Source organism: Glycine soja, chromosome 2 (genome assembly GCF_004193775.1).
Source record: "Glycine soja cultivar W05 chromosome 2, ASM419377v2, whole genome shotgun sequence".
Taxonomy (NCBI): domain Eukaryota; kingdom Viridiplantae; phylum Streptophyta; class Magnoliopsida; order Fabales; family Fabaceae; genus Glycine; species Glycine soja.
In genome coordinates this window covers 42,140,314-42,158,398 of record NC_041003.1, presented here as the reverse complement: position 1 = coordinate 42,158,398, position 18,085 = coordinate 42,140,314, and the positions used below count along the sequence as shown (strand labels likewise).

Below are 18,085 nucleotides of genomic sequence, written 5' to 3'. Positions count from 1 at the left end.
AAGAAAACCTTTTAAGATAGTTTTTTTTTTTTTAAGGATAACATTCTTAGAAAATTTGCTTCACATCTTTTCTCTTTCAATTTATCTATTTCATCTTTTATTTTTAAATTAAATTTTATTTTAATATTTTTAAATATCAATAATTAAAAATAACCTTATAACACAATATAAATTATTTATTATAAATCTAAAATATAATTAGATATTAAAAATTTGTTTATTGTAGTTTTTAATTATAATATATATATATATATATATATATATTTAAAATAAATATTTATTATAAATTTTAGTTGCTTAAAATAAACATGTATTATATGGGTTTAAATACCAGTAAATTATTCACACTCCCAAAAGGTACTTGTAAATTATTAAGCAAAAATATCAACCATAAAGTAGGCTTGCTAGGTGAACTAACTTCTAGCCTTATACACCCCACGCAAATGAAAATCTGAAAAGGCAAAAGCATAATTACCATATAAGAAACTGTTTTACATGACATAATCTAATTTTTTCTATAGAAAGAAAGCCAAAAAGAATGGGCGAACGAATTCGGCCAACCAAATGGCCGTAAGCTATAGAAATGTCATGTTGAACAACAAAACTATTCAAATGTTGGCAAAGCAGAACCTATAAATCATTCAAAATTATATGAAGACAACACAACCATGTACAAATTGGATTCTTTCAGGAGTAGTCCATCACTTCACCTTAGCATCCGCCTCTTTTTAATAGGTTGATTCTTCCAATGATCAGGTTCCATGCTGTCAATTATCACAAGATCATCATCATCACATGTGAATTTGTCATCTAATGCATTAGAAACTTGATCCATTTGCATTGCTGGTGTCTCTTGACAATACAAGCCTTGATCTCCATTGTTGTCGCTGACACACATCGGATTTGACCTTTGAGAAAATTCCACGAGAGAATCAGGAATTTCTGGAAGATGCTCGAAGAAGTTTTCCATGGCTGCATTATTGTATTCAGCTCTTTGGTCATCATAAGATAATCCTGTTTCATTTCTAATTGGGAAACTTTCAGTGATAGCTATGTTGTCTGGATTAGCGGATGCATAAGTCGATGTATTTGGCCATTGAGAAAATTCCATGTGAGAATCAGGAATTTCTGGAAAATGCTCAAAGTAGTCTTCTATGGCTGTATTATTTTTTTCACCTTGTTCATCTTCATAGGGTGATCTTGTTTCATTTATAATTGGGAAGTTTCCAATCATCGCTATGTCGTCTGAAGCATATGCACAAGTTGATGTAGCTTGAGACGGCTTAGTCTTGCTGTGCTCTGACTGTATATAAGACAAATGTTGATCTCCATTGTTGTGGCCAACACAAATTGTATTTGGCCATTGAGAATTTTCCATGAGAGAACCAGGAATATCTGAAACTTGCTCAAAGTAGTTTTCTATGGCTGTATTATTGTTTTCACCTCGTTCATCTTCATAAGATGATCTTGTTTCATTTCTAGTTGGGAAATTTTCAATGATCTCTATGTCCGAGTCACCTGATGCACAACTTGGTGTAGCTATAAATGACTCAATCTTGTCATGCTCTGATTGTATACCGATTCTTGGTCCGTGAGAAATCTCCGTCTCACAACCCCCAGTTAAGTATGTCAATGAAAATGATTGTGGTGAAACTTGCTGAAAGTTGGGATTTGCCATTATATGCATGAGCTCCTCATTGAGATCAGTGCCATCCTGTGAAAATACAGAAAACAGAACAAGGAAATTAGTTAAGTCACCATGACTTTCTACTCTGTCATTTTCCCTCATGTGGTTAGTTTTATTAGCACAAAGCCCCTATTGGTGATAGTTCTATTGACAAAAAAAAAAAAAAACGTGCGTGGGATCATTCTATTGAATCCAAACAACTAGACATTGGCACTTTGATGTGAAATGTTCAAATGATCACTGGCATCACCATTAAAATGTATGGATGAAAAAATGTAGCTTGTAAAGAATTTGATCTACAAATAATAGCATAAAACATTTTTCATAGTCACTTGTAGACTAATAACACCATTTGTACTAGATCCATCATAAAGTTTTGTTATTATACTTGGATAAATTAAAATATGATCCTAATGATAATCATGGCTATGACAAATTTAAGTTAGATGTTTAGTGCAAGTATCAACTACTAGAATCACAGAAGTTTACAGAAGCATGAGGATTCAAAACCAATGAGACATGCTATATCCCACAAAATATGTAGGAAGATGAAGCTGCATGCTCCAAGGAAAGTTAGAAAGAAAAAAAACTCACAAGACATGCAAGTGCAGACAAAAACCCAAGTAGATACCTTCGTTGAAAAAATTGAACCATTGAGATAATGATCAGATGATTGCTGGTCCAAAGATTGGCAATGTCCCAGCGAAGTTCCAGCCATAGTCCCCGGTTTAAAATGCTCCTTAAGAACCATGTCTGACGGGTTAAAAGATTGAGGATCCAAAGGGGATGGTGCTGACAATAGAGTGAATTGCTTTCCCTGGACAGAATGGGAAAGTGATGAGTCCCCATTGACTTCAGGACGAAGACTGTTAGTTCTGTTCTTATTATTTTCTGAATAGCGATGGTCTTCATTGTAGTCAGAGGGAAAACCTTCATGCAAACTGTGGTTTTCGTTTTCCGCAAGTTCAAAGATTAACCTCTGGATAAAAGGTCGCTTGAGAGAAACTTCCACAGGATGAAACCAGTCCAAATTGAGCTAGAAAATTTTCAAGTTATGATAGGTTAAATTTTAATCCATATAAGAAACAATATGAATCACTGTGGAATTTACTAGTTATTCTTAAAATTTTATGACATAATATATTGACTAGGTGAGGAACTAAAATAGTTGACAGAGAAACAATATTTAATTTATAAAAAAATCAAGACAAAGTATAATTTTTTTATAAAATAAGTTGAAGCTGAGAATACCACTTACAAAGTTGGAGAACTTGGTTAGTTTGAAGGGGTTGAAATTAAATGGAGCTTCATCCAGGAAGAGCTCTATACAGTGAAGTAGAAAGAGACCACAATCAAACATGTTATCTTGTTGCGGCGACTGTCAAGGACATTCAGTCACAAAAACATCAGTAAAAGCATTCATCAAGAAGAGAAATACTCACAATTAATAGTAAGAAATCTTTTAAAGATGATCATTTCAGCGTTTCTAATGAGAAAGTCATGAAAATGTTAGCATGTAATACCGGGACTGAGAGAAAATGCATATTCAAGAATCTTGATGAAAGGTCTTCTCCACATGTATCCTTCTGCCTCTCTTTCCATTCTTCCCACAAATAACTGCCAATTGATGAGTCAATGTATCACTCACTGAAATAATCTTTTAAAGCAAGAATACAAAAAGGCTGGCTATCAAAAAAGAAATATTCAATAGAACAAACATAGATAATAGGCAATAATATGTGGAGCAATTGAAGTAAGTTAAGTTAACAGAAAACAGACTGCTACAAAAGAAACAGAACATGTGAATGCGTATACTATGTAGGCACAGGAGTTTTGGTATTGCTTCTTTTCATATATTTTTTAAAATCTAAAATCAAAGATTAGAATAAGAGAAACAAAAGAAGTTCAAAGTTCAAGCTGAATTTAAATGAGAAAGCTAAAGAACCTTAATCATATAACGCTACAACTTATAAGTTTCAGTGTGAAGCTTTACAAAAATTTTGAATATCCTAATTACCATGTAATCATTTCCTCCATAATCTTTAGAAGTCTTAAATTATGAAATTCACCACTATACATTTTTGCCTTTTTTGAGAACAAGAACAAGAGAAGGAAGGGAGGAATGGAAGTGTATAGCTGAGAAGTTCAAAAATACCTTTGAAAAATGTTTTTCAGATCACTATGATATCCTCTCATAGAATCCATATGCAATACACAGGGTACCTTAAGTGCCTTGTCCGGCTCTTTATCTGAAATATGCATCATAACATAATCTTTGAGAATACAGACATTCTACAAGGAAGGAATTTAGTAAGGAAATAACTCACCATTAAATTTAACCACTTCACCAGGATGACAAATCACGATTAAACTCCAGTGAAGCCTGTCATTATAGGAAAAAAAAAAACTTATTATTGATGAACCTCCAAAACAAACAATACAGAGAGGCAAAGGTTTGATAGTCTCTTACTTGAAATTCACAGGTATAAAAATATAATCCTTTTCGAATAAATTAACTTTTCTTGTCCATCTACGAACACGTTGAAATGCTGCTTTTCCATCCGAAGCACTGGATGGATTTCTGTCCATATCAACAAGCTTCCGAAAGAAAAAACTATTAAAAAAATGGTATCTGTGACTTTCCTCCTTTTGTATCTTGCTCTTCAGATATCTGCCAAAAATTGAGATTTTTGAAATTGTTATACCCCTCTTTTATGGGAACAATATGAATCAGAATCCAAATTTTTCTGTTTAATATTTTCTACACCTTTAACATAATAACATTTGGAAATGGAAGGCCATTATGTTATGGTTACACATGTGTGGCTACACATATGGTTATTTATTTTCATTTGTAAAATGCATTTATGAATATCGTATGAATGCTTATAGGTTTAACAAAGAAAAAAATATTTTAACCACCAAAATTAAAAGGCAAAAGATACAGATAAAAATTTAATAACTAAATGCAAACAAAGAGAACAAAAAAAAGTGAAACAATTATTCCAAAGCATTCTTAAGGAAGAGATGGATAACATTTTCAACGAAAACAGAGAACAGAAAATGTAATGTTCCAAAGGAAAACATACGTATAGGAACTTACTGGATGTAAAAATCAATAATCGTGTCATTGATGAATGTGTCTGGTTTTAAAAGATCAAAATCGCTCTTAGTTATGCAAACAGAATTAAGGTCCCCTTTTGGATAGTCAACTTTCTCAAAAGACTCCTGAAAACTGTTTCAGATATCAAATGAAAAATGAAAGAATTAGTCATCATACAATATTTGGACCGAAAAGGTAATAACAAGTGAGGGTTATTGCAAATTTGCAATAGTATCAAATAGGTAAAACAAGATATTAAGAGACTTTACATCCACAGCAATCATAATTAAATATTAAAAGGACCAAAAGTATTACAGGATTTATGCATAAAATTTAGCCCAAAATTAACAATACACAATACTCAATTCTACTTTTCAAGTGTAATGGATTTTGGAAAAATTAAATACCATAAAAAGGAACCGCGGACTCCAACGTACATTTTCGATAAACAGGTATCAAGGTAGTATTAACAAAATCCTATGCCAAATATGAAATATCTCAGCACCATGCATTAAACAGAATGAGCTATAAGATTAATAAACAACACCATGTACCATGGAAAGGCAAAAGAAATATGAAAATGGAAAATACTAAAGAGGATATTATCAGAGCCAATGTTATTGAAATTTACTTACTTTGAGAAGTAGCATCTTGGTCCAAGTGGAATTTTTTTGCCGTCTTCCACATCCATACTACAAGAAAACACGTAACTAAATGTTTAATATGTTAAATTAAATGACATTATGCAAACTAAAATTTAGAATATCAAAGAAACAAAAAAAAAAAGAAAAAAGAAGGGAAGTCATAAGGATAATAATCCACCAGTCCCCACAAACCAGGCTTTCTCTTTCACAACTAAATGTAATTTTCAATCTAATAAGTGTGGCAAAATGAAACCACGCATCACAAGTTTATATACAAAAGTATTGCAATCAACTGAATCCTGCCAAGACTCATAGTGGAAATCTATGTATAGCAGATGGAAACCATTAGCCTAAAACGGAAAACTTGCATTACAGAAATAAACCATTTATATAAGTAATTGACCAAGGAAAAATACAGAAATACAAAATACAATTGTATGACTTACTCGGACACAGTATTCCAAATAGCCAAGTATTTCCCATTAAGAGATGTGATCTGTTCTTGTCTCAAGGACCAATTGTCATCAACAAATACAATCTTCAATTCTTCAATATCTAACATAAGTGTGGGTATGAGGATAATCAGCAAGAGGAGGAGCAACTATCTGTAAAGACTGCTAACTTAACACTAAAGAATTACCCAAATAAACTTCTACTTACAACTAATAAGCCAAGTAAGCCAAGCTATAATGAAGAAATACATTCTACATTAACAAACTGCATTAATAAAAATTTACCTGAAGTGCAGCTAATATGAATTGATGGACCTGCATTACTTGATACTGCACAGAGCTTCATTACTACCATTCCACTCTGAATAAAGTACACAATATAGTAAATTTACAATTCACAGAAGAAAAAAAACAAATATTGGAAATAAAAGTGTTCCAAGTTCCAACAGAACTTTAAAACTCACTTTTGGAAACAAAAGACAGTCGATATGAATAAGATCATCAACTGCCCATTCAAAGGTCCCTTCCCCTTGCTTTGCACATGCAGTTGAATCACTGATTTGGATGTAACATTGTGAAAAGCATAACTTTGTTCCCGTATAATAATTATCCTGATATACAACATAATCAGGATGAAGAACAACTTCCATGTTTGTGTGATCCTGAAGAAAGAAAATAATAGTAAGTACAAAAGCTGAATCAGTGCAAAACACACACACACATTATAATAGATATCTCAAATAAGAGTGTTTTTAAGAGTTTTTATTTAAGGGAATATTTTTAGGGATTTTTCTTAACCTCGCTTTTCAATCTATTTAATCTTTATTTTTAAATTGAATGTCAATGTTTTTTATTTCAAATTATCAATAGTTAAAAATAACTTTGTATCACAACATACATTGCTTATGATAAATTTAAAATATTAGTTAGGTATTAAAAAATATTCATTTATTTATTTTAATTATAAATTTTAGTTATATAAAATAAACATTTATTATATATATTACAAAGGTTTACAATACTAGTGTGTATAAAGAGTGTGCATTTTTTGACAGAAAAATTCTTTTTCTTAGAATGTAGGTTTGAAATTGAACCTACACAAATAGAGGGTGAGGGAGTGCGTCTTTTCTTTTTTCTCCAAAATTTAAATTTCTTGTTTCATGATCTTTGTATGTGTCATTTTTTTCTTTGATATATGAAGAATATGTTCATGTTCCTATTGACAATGAGAGTGTTATGGGAACAAGATGATTGTATTTTTTGTGTATCAAAGAAAGAAAACAATAACATATAGTAAGATCATGAAGCGGGAAATTTTAGATTTACGAGAAAAAGAAAAAAGACACTTCCTCCTCCTTTGTCTTTGGATTCAATTTCAAATTTACATTGTAAGATGATATTAAAGTATATCATAAATCTATTAAAATAGATCATCCGTCCCTTGTGTCATCCATAATATATATATAGTGTTAATTTTTTTTTCTTAAAATATGAATTTGAATATAACTCAATCCTAAATATTAGCTATAAAATGACACCAATATGTTTAGCTTCTGAAATTTATTTTTTAAAAAGCCTATCTAATTGTCATAAAAAATTTAAACATGTTTTTAATAAAAAAATATTTTCTTTAAAAAAATCATAAACAAATGGTCTCTTGAGCTAAGAGAAAGCAGCGCATGCAGATAAAAAGGATTTATTTCAGCTTTTATATATTCAGGGATAAAAGATTTAACAGGTATCTTAATCAAAATATATAAACTGAAATAAATTACAAAAACAGTAAAAGAACAATCACATCTAAAATATGGCATTCGGTGAAAAAATTACATGTAATGTTTAACTATTTAGCACAAAGATTCTGCTAATTAATGTTAAAATAATTACCACGTCAGAATTGCCGATGCAATGGTTAAATCCACAACCATTCAATGAAGCTGAAATTTACAGAAAATTTAGTTAGTATTTAGTAAACAAAAATGTAACACTTCCACAAAAATGTGATGAAGTTTATAAGATAGGAATCCAGGATTACCATAAAATGAACCATTCTCTGCAATAGACAGAGGGCTTGAAGGAGTACTCTTGTTCATGCACTCATCTCCTTCTAAATTAATGATAGCTGATTCAGTCTGCAAAAAAAATAAAATTGAACACAGATATATATTAATCTGGCATTTAAATTCTTCTTCTAAGAATGTAATATTACAGATAGAAGTTACAATACACTGGATGGAGTCCCTGAAGATACACCACCACTGGTAATAGAACTGTTACATTCTAGATTATCCAACTTAAAATGGGGATGATTTTCATGAGTGGTGCAATTTGATAGTTTAAAAGCTTCTTCCAAATTAGAATTGCTTTTGCCATCACATACATCCCCCAATGTCTCCACCCTTGTCTCCATAATATAGTTACCGCCAACTGCATCAACATTAACACAAGAAAAACTGTGAACATCCTTTACACTGACCTTAACAATTATGCCATGGAGACCATAACAACATCGGAACCTCGTAAAAGAAGAAAACAAGGAGGTAGAGAACAACATAAAATAACAAGAAGAAAAAAATTCAAATTGAATTAGAATTCTAAAACATACACTAAATGGCAAAGCTAAAGTATATATAACTTCTACAATAAAAATCAGAACTCTCAAACTTCATAATTGGAACTCATTTTTTCTTTCAATTTTGGTATAAAGTGCGTGCATTTATTTTGGGTTTTCCCTCGACATATGACCTGATTCAAAAGCCTGCAGTATATATGACCCAACAAGATATTTTCAAGAAGATACAAAATATATAAGCAACAGTAAGAAATTAAATGAACTGGGATTAGGGATTGAGCATTGATCGACTAATACTTGTAATCTCCATTGATCAAAGGTGAAGGCCCATAGTATGCTTTAGGGCAAATTAATCACACTAAACTCCATGCGTATTTCTTTTCTACTTTCTGTTTGTTACCCTGGTTACAACAACAAGTTTCAATTATATATGTTTCAGTTAATGTTTTCTTCCTTCAATTTAAAAGGCCATGGCGCAACTCAGGTTGTTTTATATTATGTTTTTTCTTTTAAACTTTGTTTTGGGTTAAAGACCATAAGAAATCCTAGGTCTACATGTTTTTTTAGACACGACAATACTATGAGCGGGATTGAAGACTGATTATTCTCTTCTATTTTCCCTCCAGGATTTTTTGGCCAGGATGTTCATCATGTAAATTAATTTTTGGGTTAAATTTATCTTTTGTTTTGGGTTTCCCACGTGTCTTTTCCTTCGGAAACAATTCGAGACACCGTCGGATGAACCCTTCTCCCCGTGGACATTCGAATCTTGATTCACCATATTGTAAGAGATCAGTCCCTTCTGCTAGACTCAATTCCATTGATAGGTTAAATCTCTCTAAAAATCCACCTTGAGGTTTGAGTGCTTAACTGTAGGTGATTAGTGATTACCACCCTGGCTTCGTTTCACTATGCCTACGTTTGAGGAGTATTCTTTTTTTCTCACGCGTTTTCACGTTGAAAAGAGGAAAATAAAAAAAAAAAAAATCTAAACTTGGAGCAAAGACTCTATCATCCTCGATCTCAAACCAATGTTCCATTAGAAAAGAACAAAAGATCATATCAATCTTAATTCTCAAGATCAAACACGACTCATACAGCTACATACATACACCATTGGAAAAAAAAAAAGAACAAAAGAAGAGAAGAGGAAAAACACAAAACGACATGCACCGAATTAATCGGAAAAAAATTGAAGCTTTTTACCGTAAAAGCAGTGGAAGTGTTGAAAAGAAATGATCTTACCGAGCGGTTGATGATGGAGGAAGGTGGGGCTGGTGATCGAATTCGCATTCGCATGATTGAAATGAAGGGATTCGAAAACCCTAGGCGGAGGCAGATTCATGATCGTCTCGTCACCGATGAAGATTGATTATTAGCCGTTTTGTTTCAGAACACTGTCGAGTGAGTTCAATATAAGACAGCAAATTTATAAATGAGGCGCCAAAAGATAACGTAGACCACTTGCTACGTCAAAAGTGCTTTAAAAATCAAGAATCCCTTAAGTATTAAATAACAATAAATATTTTGGCCGCATTAAATAATAGTAATTAATAAAAATAAAAATAAAAATAATAAAAATAATGTCCAAACGTCTTGCTGACTCCAAAACTCTTCATAATCAAGTAAATTTATTTACTTTTGAGAGAGAGAAAAGTTATGTATGAATAATATAAAATAAATTTACATTTTTTTCTAATTTTAAATTATCATGTAGAGTAAGTTTATTTATTTTTATAAAATTATATTGATAATGATTTAATTTGACCAGAGTGTATAATTATTTTACAGTTATTAAACTCATTTATTTAAGAGTCTTTTTAATCATATTTTTCATTTTAAGGGAATATTTAGCACATGGTATTGACACATTGATATAAGATTTTGTTGTGTTCACATGTAAAAAACTATCTATTTTATAGAAAAATTCATGTTCAACTTTTTTGGTGTGTAAAATTTTCTTGAACCAGTGATAATTCATATCGTAGTATGATAAGTATCTAACCTTTTGGATGAAAAAACACTCCTAATCTCTTAAGGAGGATAAAAGAAATTTAAGGAAATGTTTTTTATCATATTTTTCATTTAAGGAATTTTTTATTCTTCATATTTTCCATTTAAAGGAATTTTATCATATTTTTCTTTCAAGGGATTTTTTATATCATATTTTTCATTTAAGGGATTTTTTTTATCATATTTTTCATTTAAGGGAATTTTTAACATTTTTTTCTTTCTTTTTTATCATATTTTCATTTATGAAATTTAAATTTAAACTTTTTTTTTGTTATGAACATTATATTAGATTCTCTAATTAATTTGAGTTTGAGTGTAGTTAGATAAAATTAGTATAAGTTGTAAAATTTTTGTTCTTATTTATAAGATTTAATTAACTAATTCATCAAGATTAAGAAAAACAATTAATTTAATTTATAACAATGAATTTGTCCTAAATTTAAAACTTTTCTAAGAATATCATTGTTATTAACGTTTTTCTCTCTACATGTTAATATAACATCTCTCTTATTTAATTAGGAGTATGATAGTCTAAAAGTAATTAATACATGAGATAATAAGCTTTGAATCTAATCAAAATTAATAGACTTAAATATATTTATTAAAAAGTTCAATTATCTACATTAATTATTTATAATTAAAAGAGGCTTGAACATATATTATAATCATTAATCAAAACATAAAATTCTCAATAAGCATTAGATCTAATAAGCCATTGATCAATAATAGTTTTAATATTTAAACTAAGGGTATAATTGGCAAATAATTAATTAGTATTATCTTCTACTTTGAAATCGATAGATAAATAAAAACAAAATTCTTTCAAAAATTCAACAATTAAAAAAGGAAAGGAAAGAGTATAAAAAAGGAGAGAAACATTGAATAAGAGGTGACATCCATAAAAATTTATTAATTTCAATAGTTTTCAACCAATAAAAGAAGACATAAATATATTTTTTGTCACTACAATTTAATTTTTTTACTTTTTGTCCTTATAAAAAAAATTACTTCAATCCATGTAAATTATGTTTGTTTTATTTTTGTTCTCATCGTCACTATCAGTTATAAAAAAATGATGTGACCAACGAAATGGTGAATCACACCATCACTTAATGATGTAGGAAAAAATATATATTTGTAGGAAAAAAATTAAAATAAATATATTTGACAGACACTAAACTATAAAATGATATATTTGTAGGATTGAAAAAATATTTAAATTTTTAATTACATATTAAAATAAAACAAACATTTTGTAGTGTTTAGAATATCACATTACTAAATGCACAAATTTTAATATTTAATTTATGGCTTAAAAATTATATATATATATATATATATATATATATATATATATATATATATATATATATTAAATTTTCTCTTTTACTTATGTATGAATTTTCTCTAATATAGAATCGAACAAATTATAGTCATATTTATCAAAATCTAAACTTTGCAATAAGTGCTGAATACTGAAACTAATCAAATTTAATATATACTTGAAAACGGTCTGGGAAACTCTATCCGAGTGAGAGCACTAATAGACGTTAAGAAACCCTTGAAGAGGGGTTTGCTGATGAGGATGGCACAGAATAAATCTATTGGGGTTTATCTAAAATATGAGAGACTCGATAATGTTTGCTACCTGTATGGAGGCCTAAATAATATCATAAGGGATTGCGAGGAAAGAGATGAAGAGACATAAAAGGACAACATAGATGACCTCATTTTTGGCCCTTGGCTTAGGGCATCACCAATAAAAAAAACGATGATATTGGGATACCATTCTGAGGTTCACTTTGGAAGTATCAGAAGGAGGCTCTGGATGTGGAAGATGATGACAAAAAGGAGACAAATGCATTATGGGCCAAATGTGTCAAGAGAGAAGAAAGATATTGCAAAAGTGTTAGGGGACAAGAATACTTAACCAATAATAGAATCTTTAGATTTTTTAGTCAACTCCCTCTCCTCTTGCCAACTGTCAAAAGCAAAAGAGGCCAAAGGAATCCCAAAAAGTAAGGCAAATGAGACGACACCACATGTGCCCAATCAAAAGTTGGATGCTAAACCCATGCCACCAACAAACCTGACCACAAATGAGGAAGTAATAGGTGACCACCTTCTTCCTCAGTTAAAAAAGTGGAAATAAATTCATAGAGAAGGGGAAGAAAATCATGTTCAGTAGGTTTTGCCATTCACAAAGAGAAAGACAGTATCATGTGTGACTAAGGATGACGTTACGAAGGAGTTACCAACCCCAACAAAAAAAGATGGTATTCACATTGATGGAGGTCGTGGAACAACCCTGCCGAGAGCCATGAATACGATCAGCTAGAACTGTTGTGGACTCGGGGCTCCACAGGTAGTTTGTTATGATGAAGCAACCCAACACAGAAGAATGGCTAGCAGACAAGAAGGAGACAAGCATTAACCTTAGGGCCAAAAGGAAATTGAGCAAACTGCATCATTTGGAGGATTTCGTAACCACCTTTGCTCCTAAACACTGAGCTGGCAGCCTGCTAGTGGAAAGTGAGGATACTTATCTGCTATCAGAATCTTATTCTATTATTCGGTTATTTGCAATTGCTGGCCTTTGCTCCTTAGGACCTGTAGAGGAATTAGAATAACAATTCAACATTCATGTGCCTATATATACGAATGTAAGATGTAATGGAATGCAAGCAATAAAAATAAGAAAATTCCTTTCCTTAATCTTTCTTTTCTGGAGGTCTCCTAGTCCTCGAATTCTAGGAACATAACAATTTGGTGCTTTCATTGAGCTCCAATGGCAAACGACGAACTCTCCTCAAAGTGCTTGGACTGTCTTGAAGCTGCCATTGCCGACCTCACTACCGCTCAACTCCATTCCATCGTGACTCTCGATTCCATAGTCTCCGAACTTGATGTCATTCTTCTGAAACTGCATATCCTGATCCCATCTTCTTCATCGATCACTAGCCACCACGCCGACGAGGAAGTTCCCAGCGACGCCGCGGGGAACTTATCCTTTTGGATACGCCGAAGTTGTCATAAAAAATGCCCCCTCTATCGATGACACAAGGTGCGGCGCAAGCGGGGTGGTTGTCATCGCAACCAGTATTGGCATCAGAGTTCTCGTCCATGTTGCCCCCTCTGTGACGAAACATGTTGCGGCGCAAGTGGTTTTGCCAGAGGTGTTTCGCACCGTCCACTAGCACTACCACCACGACCACTGCAACACGGTCCACTACAACAACGTCATCTTGCACAGCGATGTCACTAACTGGTTCTGCCTCCATGCCATTAATAGACATTCACTCATTCCTACACCTATTCTAATTTGGGATCTAGGTTCAATCTTCCTACAGCCAACACCTTGAGGACAATGTATTTTTGATGGGCCAGAGAATGTTATGATGAAGCAACCTAGGACAGAAGAATGGCTAGCAGACAAGAAAGAGACAAACACTAACCATAGGGCCAAAAGGAAATTGAGCAAACCGCATCATTTGGAGGATTTCGTAACCACCTTTGCTCCTAAACGCTGAGCTGGCAGCCTGCTAGTGGAAAGTGAGGATACTTGTCCGCTATCAGAATCTTAATCTTATTCTGTTATCCGATTATTTGCAATTGTCGGCCTTTGCTCCTTAGGACCTGCATGTAGAGGAATTAGAATAACAATTCAGCATTCATGTGCCTATATATACGAATGTAAGATGTAATGGAATGCAAGCAATAAAAATCAGAAAATTCCTTTCCTTAATCTCTCTTTTCTGGAGGTCTCCTAGTCCTCGAATTCTAGGAACATAACATAGTTCAACCTTTGAGAAAACTTTTAGTTTCCAAAGCCCCCGACTTGGTGTTACTTATGGAAACCAAGAAAGTAGTAAAAGAGTTGGAAAGACATTGAAACGTGCTGTTGGGATCTCAAATTGTTGTGGTGTTGATTGCTTTCGACATGTTAGTCATCATGTAAGTGGATTGGTTTTGTTTTGAAAGGAGGAAGTGGAAGTAGAGGTTATTTCAGCATCTCGGAACCATATATATGTCAAAGTCTCATTTCTGCATCAAGCACATTCTTTTTATTTATCCTTGATCTATGGATTTTCGGAAGCAAGTAACAAGATTTTGACTTGGGACCTAATTCACACACTTTGTCCAGGGCCAGGTCTCTTTTGGATGTGTGTCAGGGATTTCAAAGAGATCTTATGCCCTGATGATAAAAATGGAGGAAATGAGGCAAATATCAACCTCATTGCTTGGTTTAGAATGGTACTAGAGCAATGCAGGTTAGTAGACCTTGGTTTTGATGGATATTGATTTACATGGTCAAATAGGAGAAACATGCCTCATCTTATAAAAGAACTTTTGAATAGAGATCTGTAGAATGATAGTTGGATTCATGTTTGGCTGAAATGATGGGTTTCGAATCTAACCCTCCATCGGTCTAATCACAGTCCAATCCTTGTTGAATTTGACTACAAGTCCAGACGTAAAAAGAAAAGGGTTGAAAAACTCTTATCATTTTGAAGAAGCTTGGCTTCAAAATGATGGATGTGCTAAAGTGGTGGATAAATATGGCATAAGGGTGGATCGATGGAAGTAAATTTGGCTTGGGTAAGGGAGGAACTAGTGGAGTGGGGAAAGGATACTTTTGGTAAGGTTCCTAAGATAATAAAAAAGTTTTAAAAAAAGTTGAATTGGTTACACAATGATCCAAAGGTTCTGTCTCAAGTCAAACATATTATAGAGGAAGAAAAGAATATAGGTTGCCTACTGTAACATGATGAAATGAAGTGAGCCCAAAGGCCTAGGGCAACTTGGCTTGATTATGGAGACAAAAACTCAAAATTCTTCTATCATATGGCTCGACAAAGGAAGAAGAGGAATACAATTGACAGGATCAAGAATGATCAGGGAGTATGCTTCGAGGAAGAGGAAAATATAGGTTCGATTCTCACGTCCTATTTTTCTAACCGTTTTACCTTTTTGAATCCTATTGACATTGAGCAAGCAACTAATATGGTCTAAGGCCGTGTTTGACTAGATTTATCTTCAGTTTTGGATAAGGCTTTCACAACCAAGGAGGTCAAGTGTGCTCTAGACCAAATGCACCCATCAAATGCACCTGAGATTGATGGTACTCTATCTAGCATTATTTTACCAACGTTTCTGACAAGTGATGGGTGAAGATGTCACAAATTTGGTCCTTCAAGTTCTCAGCAATGGGAAGGACTCGTTATCTCTTAACCAAACTTTGATTGCTTTCATACCAAAGGTAAAAAGACCTAATCATGCTAGTCTTTTTTCGCCCTATTAGGGCAAATTTTTCCAAAGGGGGTGCTTTTACAAAATATTTCCCTAAATGGGGTCCTTTCGAAAAATATTACATGAGGGGGCTCTTTTCTACGTACTTTGCATGGATAATATAGCAAACCGCCACTCCTAGTGGCGAGTTTGCTGGGAAAACGCCACGTGGCACGGAAAACGCCACTCGTAGTGGCGAGTTGCCCAGTTGCAGGCCTAAAGGGGAGTTGCAAGTGCAACTTGCGATTTGAGTGCAAGTTGCAACTCCCATTGGCAACTCCCATTGTATAATTAAATTAGTTTTATATTTTATTTTGTAGTTTCCAGTAAAATAATTTGTATGATAATTTTTTTAAGTAATTATTAATTAAAACTAAATGTCAGCTTTCAAGTAATTTTTTTAAATACATACATAAATTTAAATAAATTACCAATTTATTTTCCGATAAACAAAGTTCAAAGCTAAAACAAATGTCACAAATCTTATTGATTAATTTTAATATAAAAAATAAAACTCTTTTCAAACTTCTGTTTTCTTCGTTGAGTTATATTTGAAAGGAGAAAAGGATTTTAAACTTTTCGTAGAGTTATTCTAATTTTGCGGTTATCATTCCCATTGGCAATTTAGGGCAGTATAAATACATACTCAAATATCAGTTTTCCTCACGTTGTTTCCATTGTATTTTTGGGATTTTTTAAATACATACATAAATTAGAGTTTAAAATAACTCTACGAAAAGTTTACAATCCTTTTGTCCTTTCAAATATAACTCAACGAAGAAAACAGAAGTTTGAAAAGAGTTTTATTTTTTATATTAAAATTAATCAAGAAGATTTGTGACATTTGTTTTAGCTTTGAACTTTGTTTATCGGAAAATAAATTGGTAATTTATTTAAATTTATGTATGTATTTAAAAAAATTACTTGAAAGCTGACATTTAGTTTTAATTAATAATTACTTAAAAAAAATTATCATACAAATTATTTTACTGGAAACTACAAAATAAAATATAAAACTAATTTAATTATACAATGGGAGTTGCAACTTGCACTCAAATCGCAAGTTGCAGTTGCAACTCCCCTTTAGACCTGCAGCTGGGCAACTCGCCACTACGAGTGGCGTTTTCCGTGCCACGTGGCGTTTTCCCAGCAAACTCGCCATTAGGAGTGGCGGTTTGCTATATTATCCATGCAAAGGACGTAGAAAAGAGCTCCCTCATGTAATATTTTTCGAAAGGACCCCCTTTGGGGAAATATTTTGTAAAAGCACCCCCTTTAGAGAAATTTGCCCCCTATTAGCCTATGCAACATGATCTTTAAATTGGTGGCAAAACTGTTGCAAACAGGCTCCAATTAATTCTTCCTGAAATTGTTTGTGAAACACTAAGTGCCTTTGTTCCTAATAGGCAGATCATAAATAATGCGCTCGTAGCCTTTGAGTGTTTTCATTACATGAAGAAGAAGAGTGCTTGAAAGAAAAGATGTATGGCCTTGAAATTGGACATTTCAAAAGCCTATGATAGGGTGGAGTGGGCTTTTCTGGAAAATGTGCTCATGTCTACGGGCTTCCCCCCAGCATGGGTTGATCTTATTATGGGATGTGTAAGGACAATATATTTTCAAGTGCTTCTGAATGGAGTACCAACAGAGATTTTTTACCCTCACAGGGGATTAAGGCAAATGGACTCTCTTCCCCCTATCTTTTTATCCTTTGTACGAAAGTTTTCTCGACGATGATCACAAGGGCAATAGAGATGTGGACCTTGCATGGACTTAAAGTGTGTCCAAAGGCACCTCTTATCTCTCATTTATTCCTTGTCGATGACAATATCATTTTCACCCGCTCTTTTTTTGGAGGAGGCAACATATTTGACTGAGATTCTTCTTACATATGATAAAGTTTTCAGACATAAAATTAACTTGGATAAATCAATGCTTGCTTTTAGCCGAAATATTCATAGTTCCAGGATTGATGACTTTGAGAGGTTGATGGGAGTTAAGACAATGGGTAGCTTCTCAAAATACACGAGACTTCCAACAATTGTTAGGAGATCCAAGAAACAAACATTTCAATTTATCCCAGATTGTGTTTGGAAGAAGCTCAAGAGTTGGATGGAGAAGGTCTTATCCAGAGCAAGATGTGAAGTTTTGATTAAGTTTGTGGTCCAATCCATCCCATCACATATGATGGGATATTTCCTGCTTCCTTAGTGCTTATGCAAGCAAATTGAAGGAATGATGGCAAAAAATTTCTAGGGTGGAGATGTAGAAAGAAGAAAGATGCACTAGGCTAGCTGGGAAAAATTATCTCAATCAAAAGATTTG

General features: G+C 32.8%; 1 protein-coding gene across 1 annotated transcript; it reads right to left on the bottom strand.

Annotated features, from left to right (window-relative positions):
* Positions 1–452: 452 nt before the first annotated feature.
* On the bottom strand, positions 453–6,536 carry LOC114376417 (probable ubiquitin-like-specific protease 2B). The gene is made up of 11 exons (XM_028334524.1): positions 6,351–6,536; positions 6,172–6,247; positions 5,881–5,989; positions 4,791–4,922; positions 4,158–4,358; positions 4,015–4,070; positions 3,843–3,936; positions 3,211–3,304; positions 2,946–3,065; positions 2,319–2,723; positions 453–1,714 (listed from the first exon to the last, which is right to left on the bottom strand). The coding sequence occupies exons 1-11, from the start codon at positions 6,534–6,536 to the stop codon at positions 707–709; spliced, it is 2,481 nt and encodes an 826-aa protein (XP_028190325.1). The 3' UTR covers positions 453–706.
* Between the last annotated feature and the right edge of the window lie 11,549 nt (positions 6,537–18,085).

Excerpts from the sequence above, each read along its gene's own strand:
- LOC114376417 (XM_028334524.1), bottom strand. The coding sequence starts at position 6,536 with ATGGAAGTTGTTCTTCATCCTGATTATGTTGTATATCAGGATAATTAT. Across the intron at positions 6,248-6,350 it reads ACTGTCTTTTGTTTCCAAAA|AGTGGAATGGTAGTAATGAA; the intron begins GTGAGTTTTAAA and ends TACTTTATTCAG. Across the intron at positions 2,724-2,945 it reads TAACCAAGTTCTCCAACTTT|CTCAATTTGGACTGGTTTCA; the intron begins GTAAGTGGTATT and ends AAAATTTTCTAG.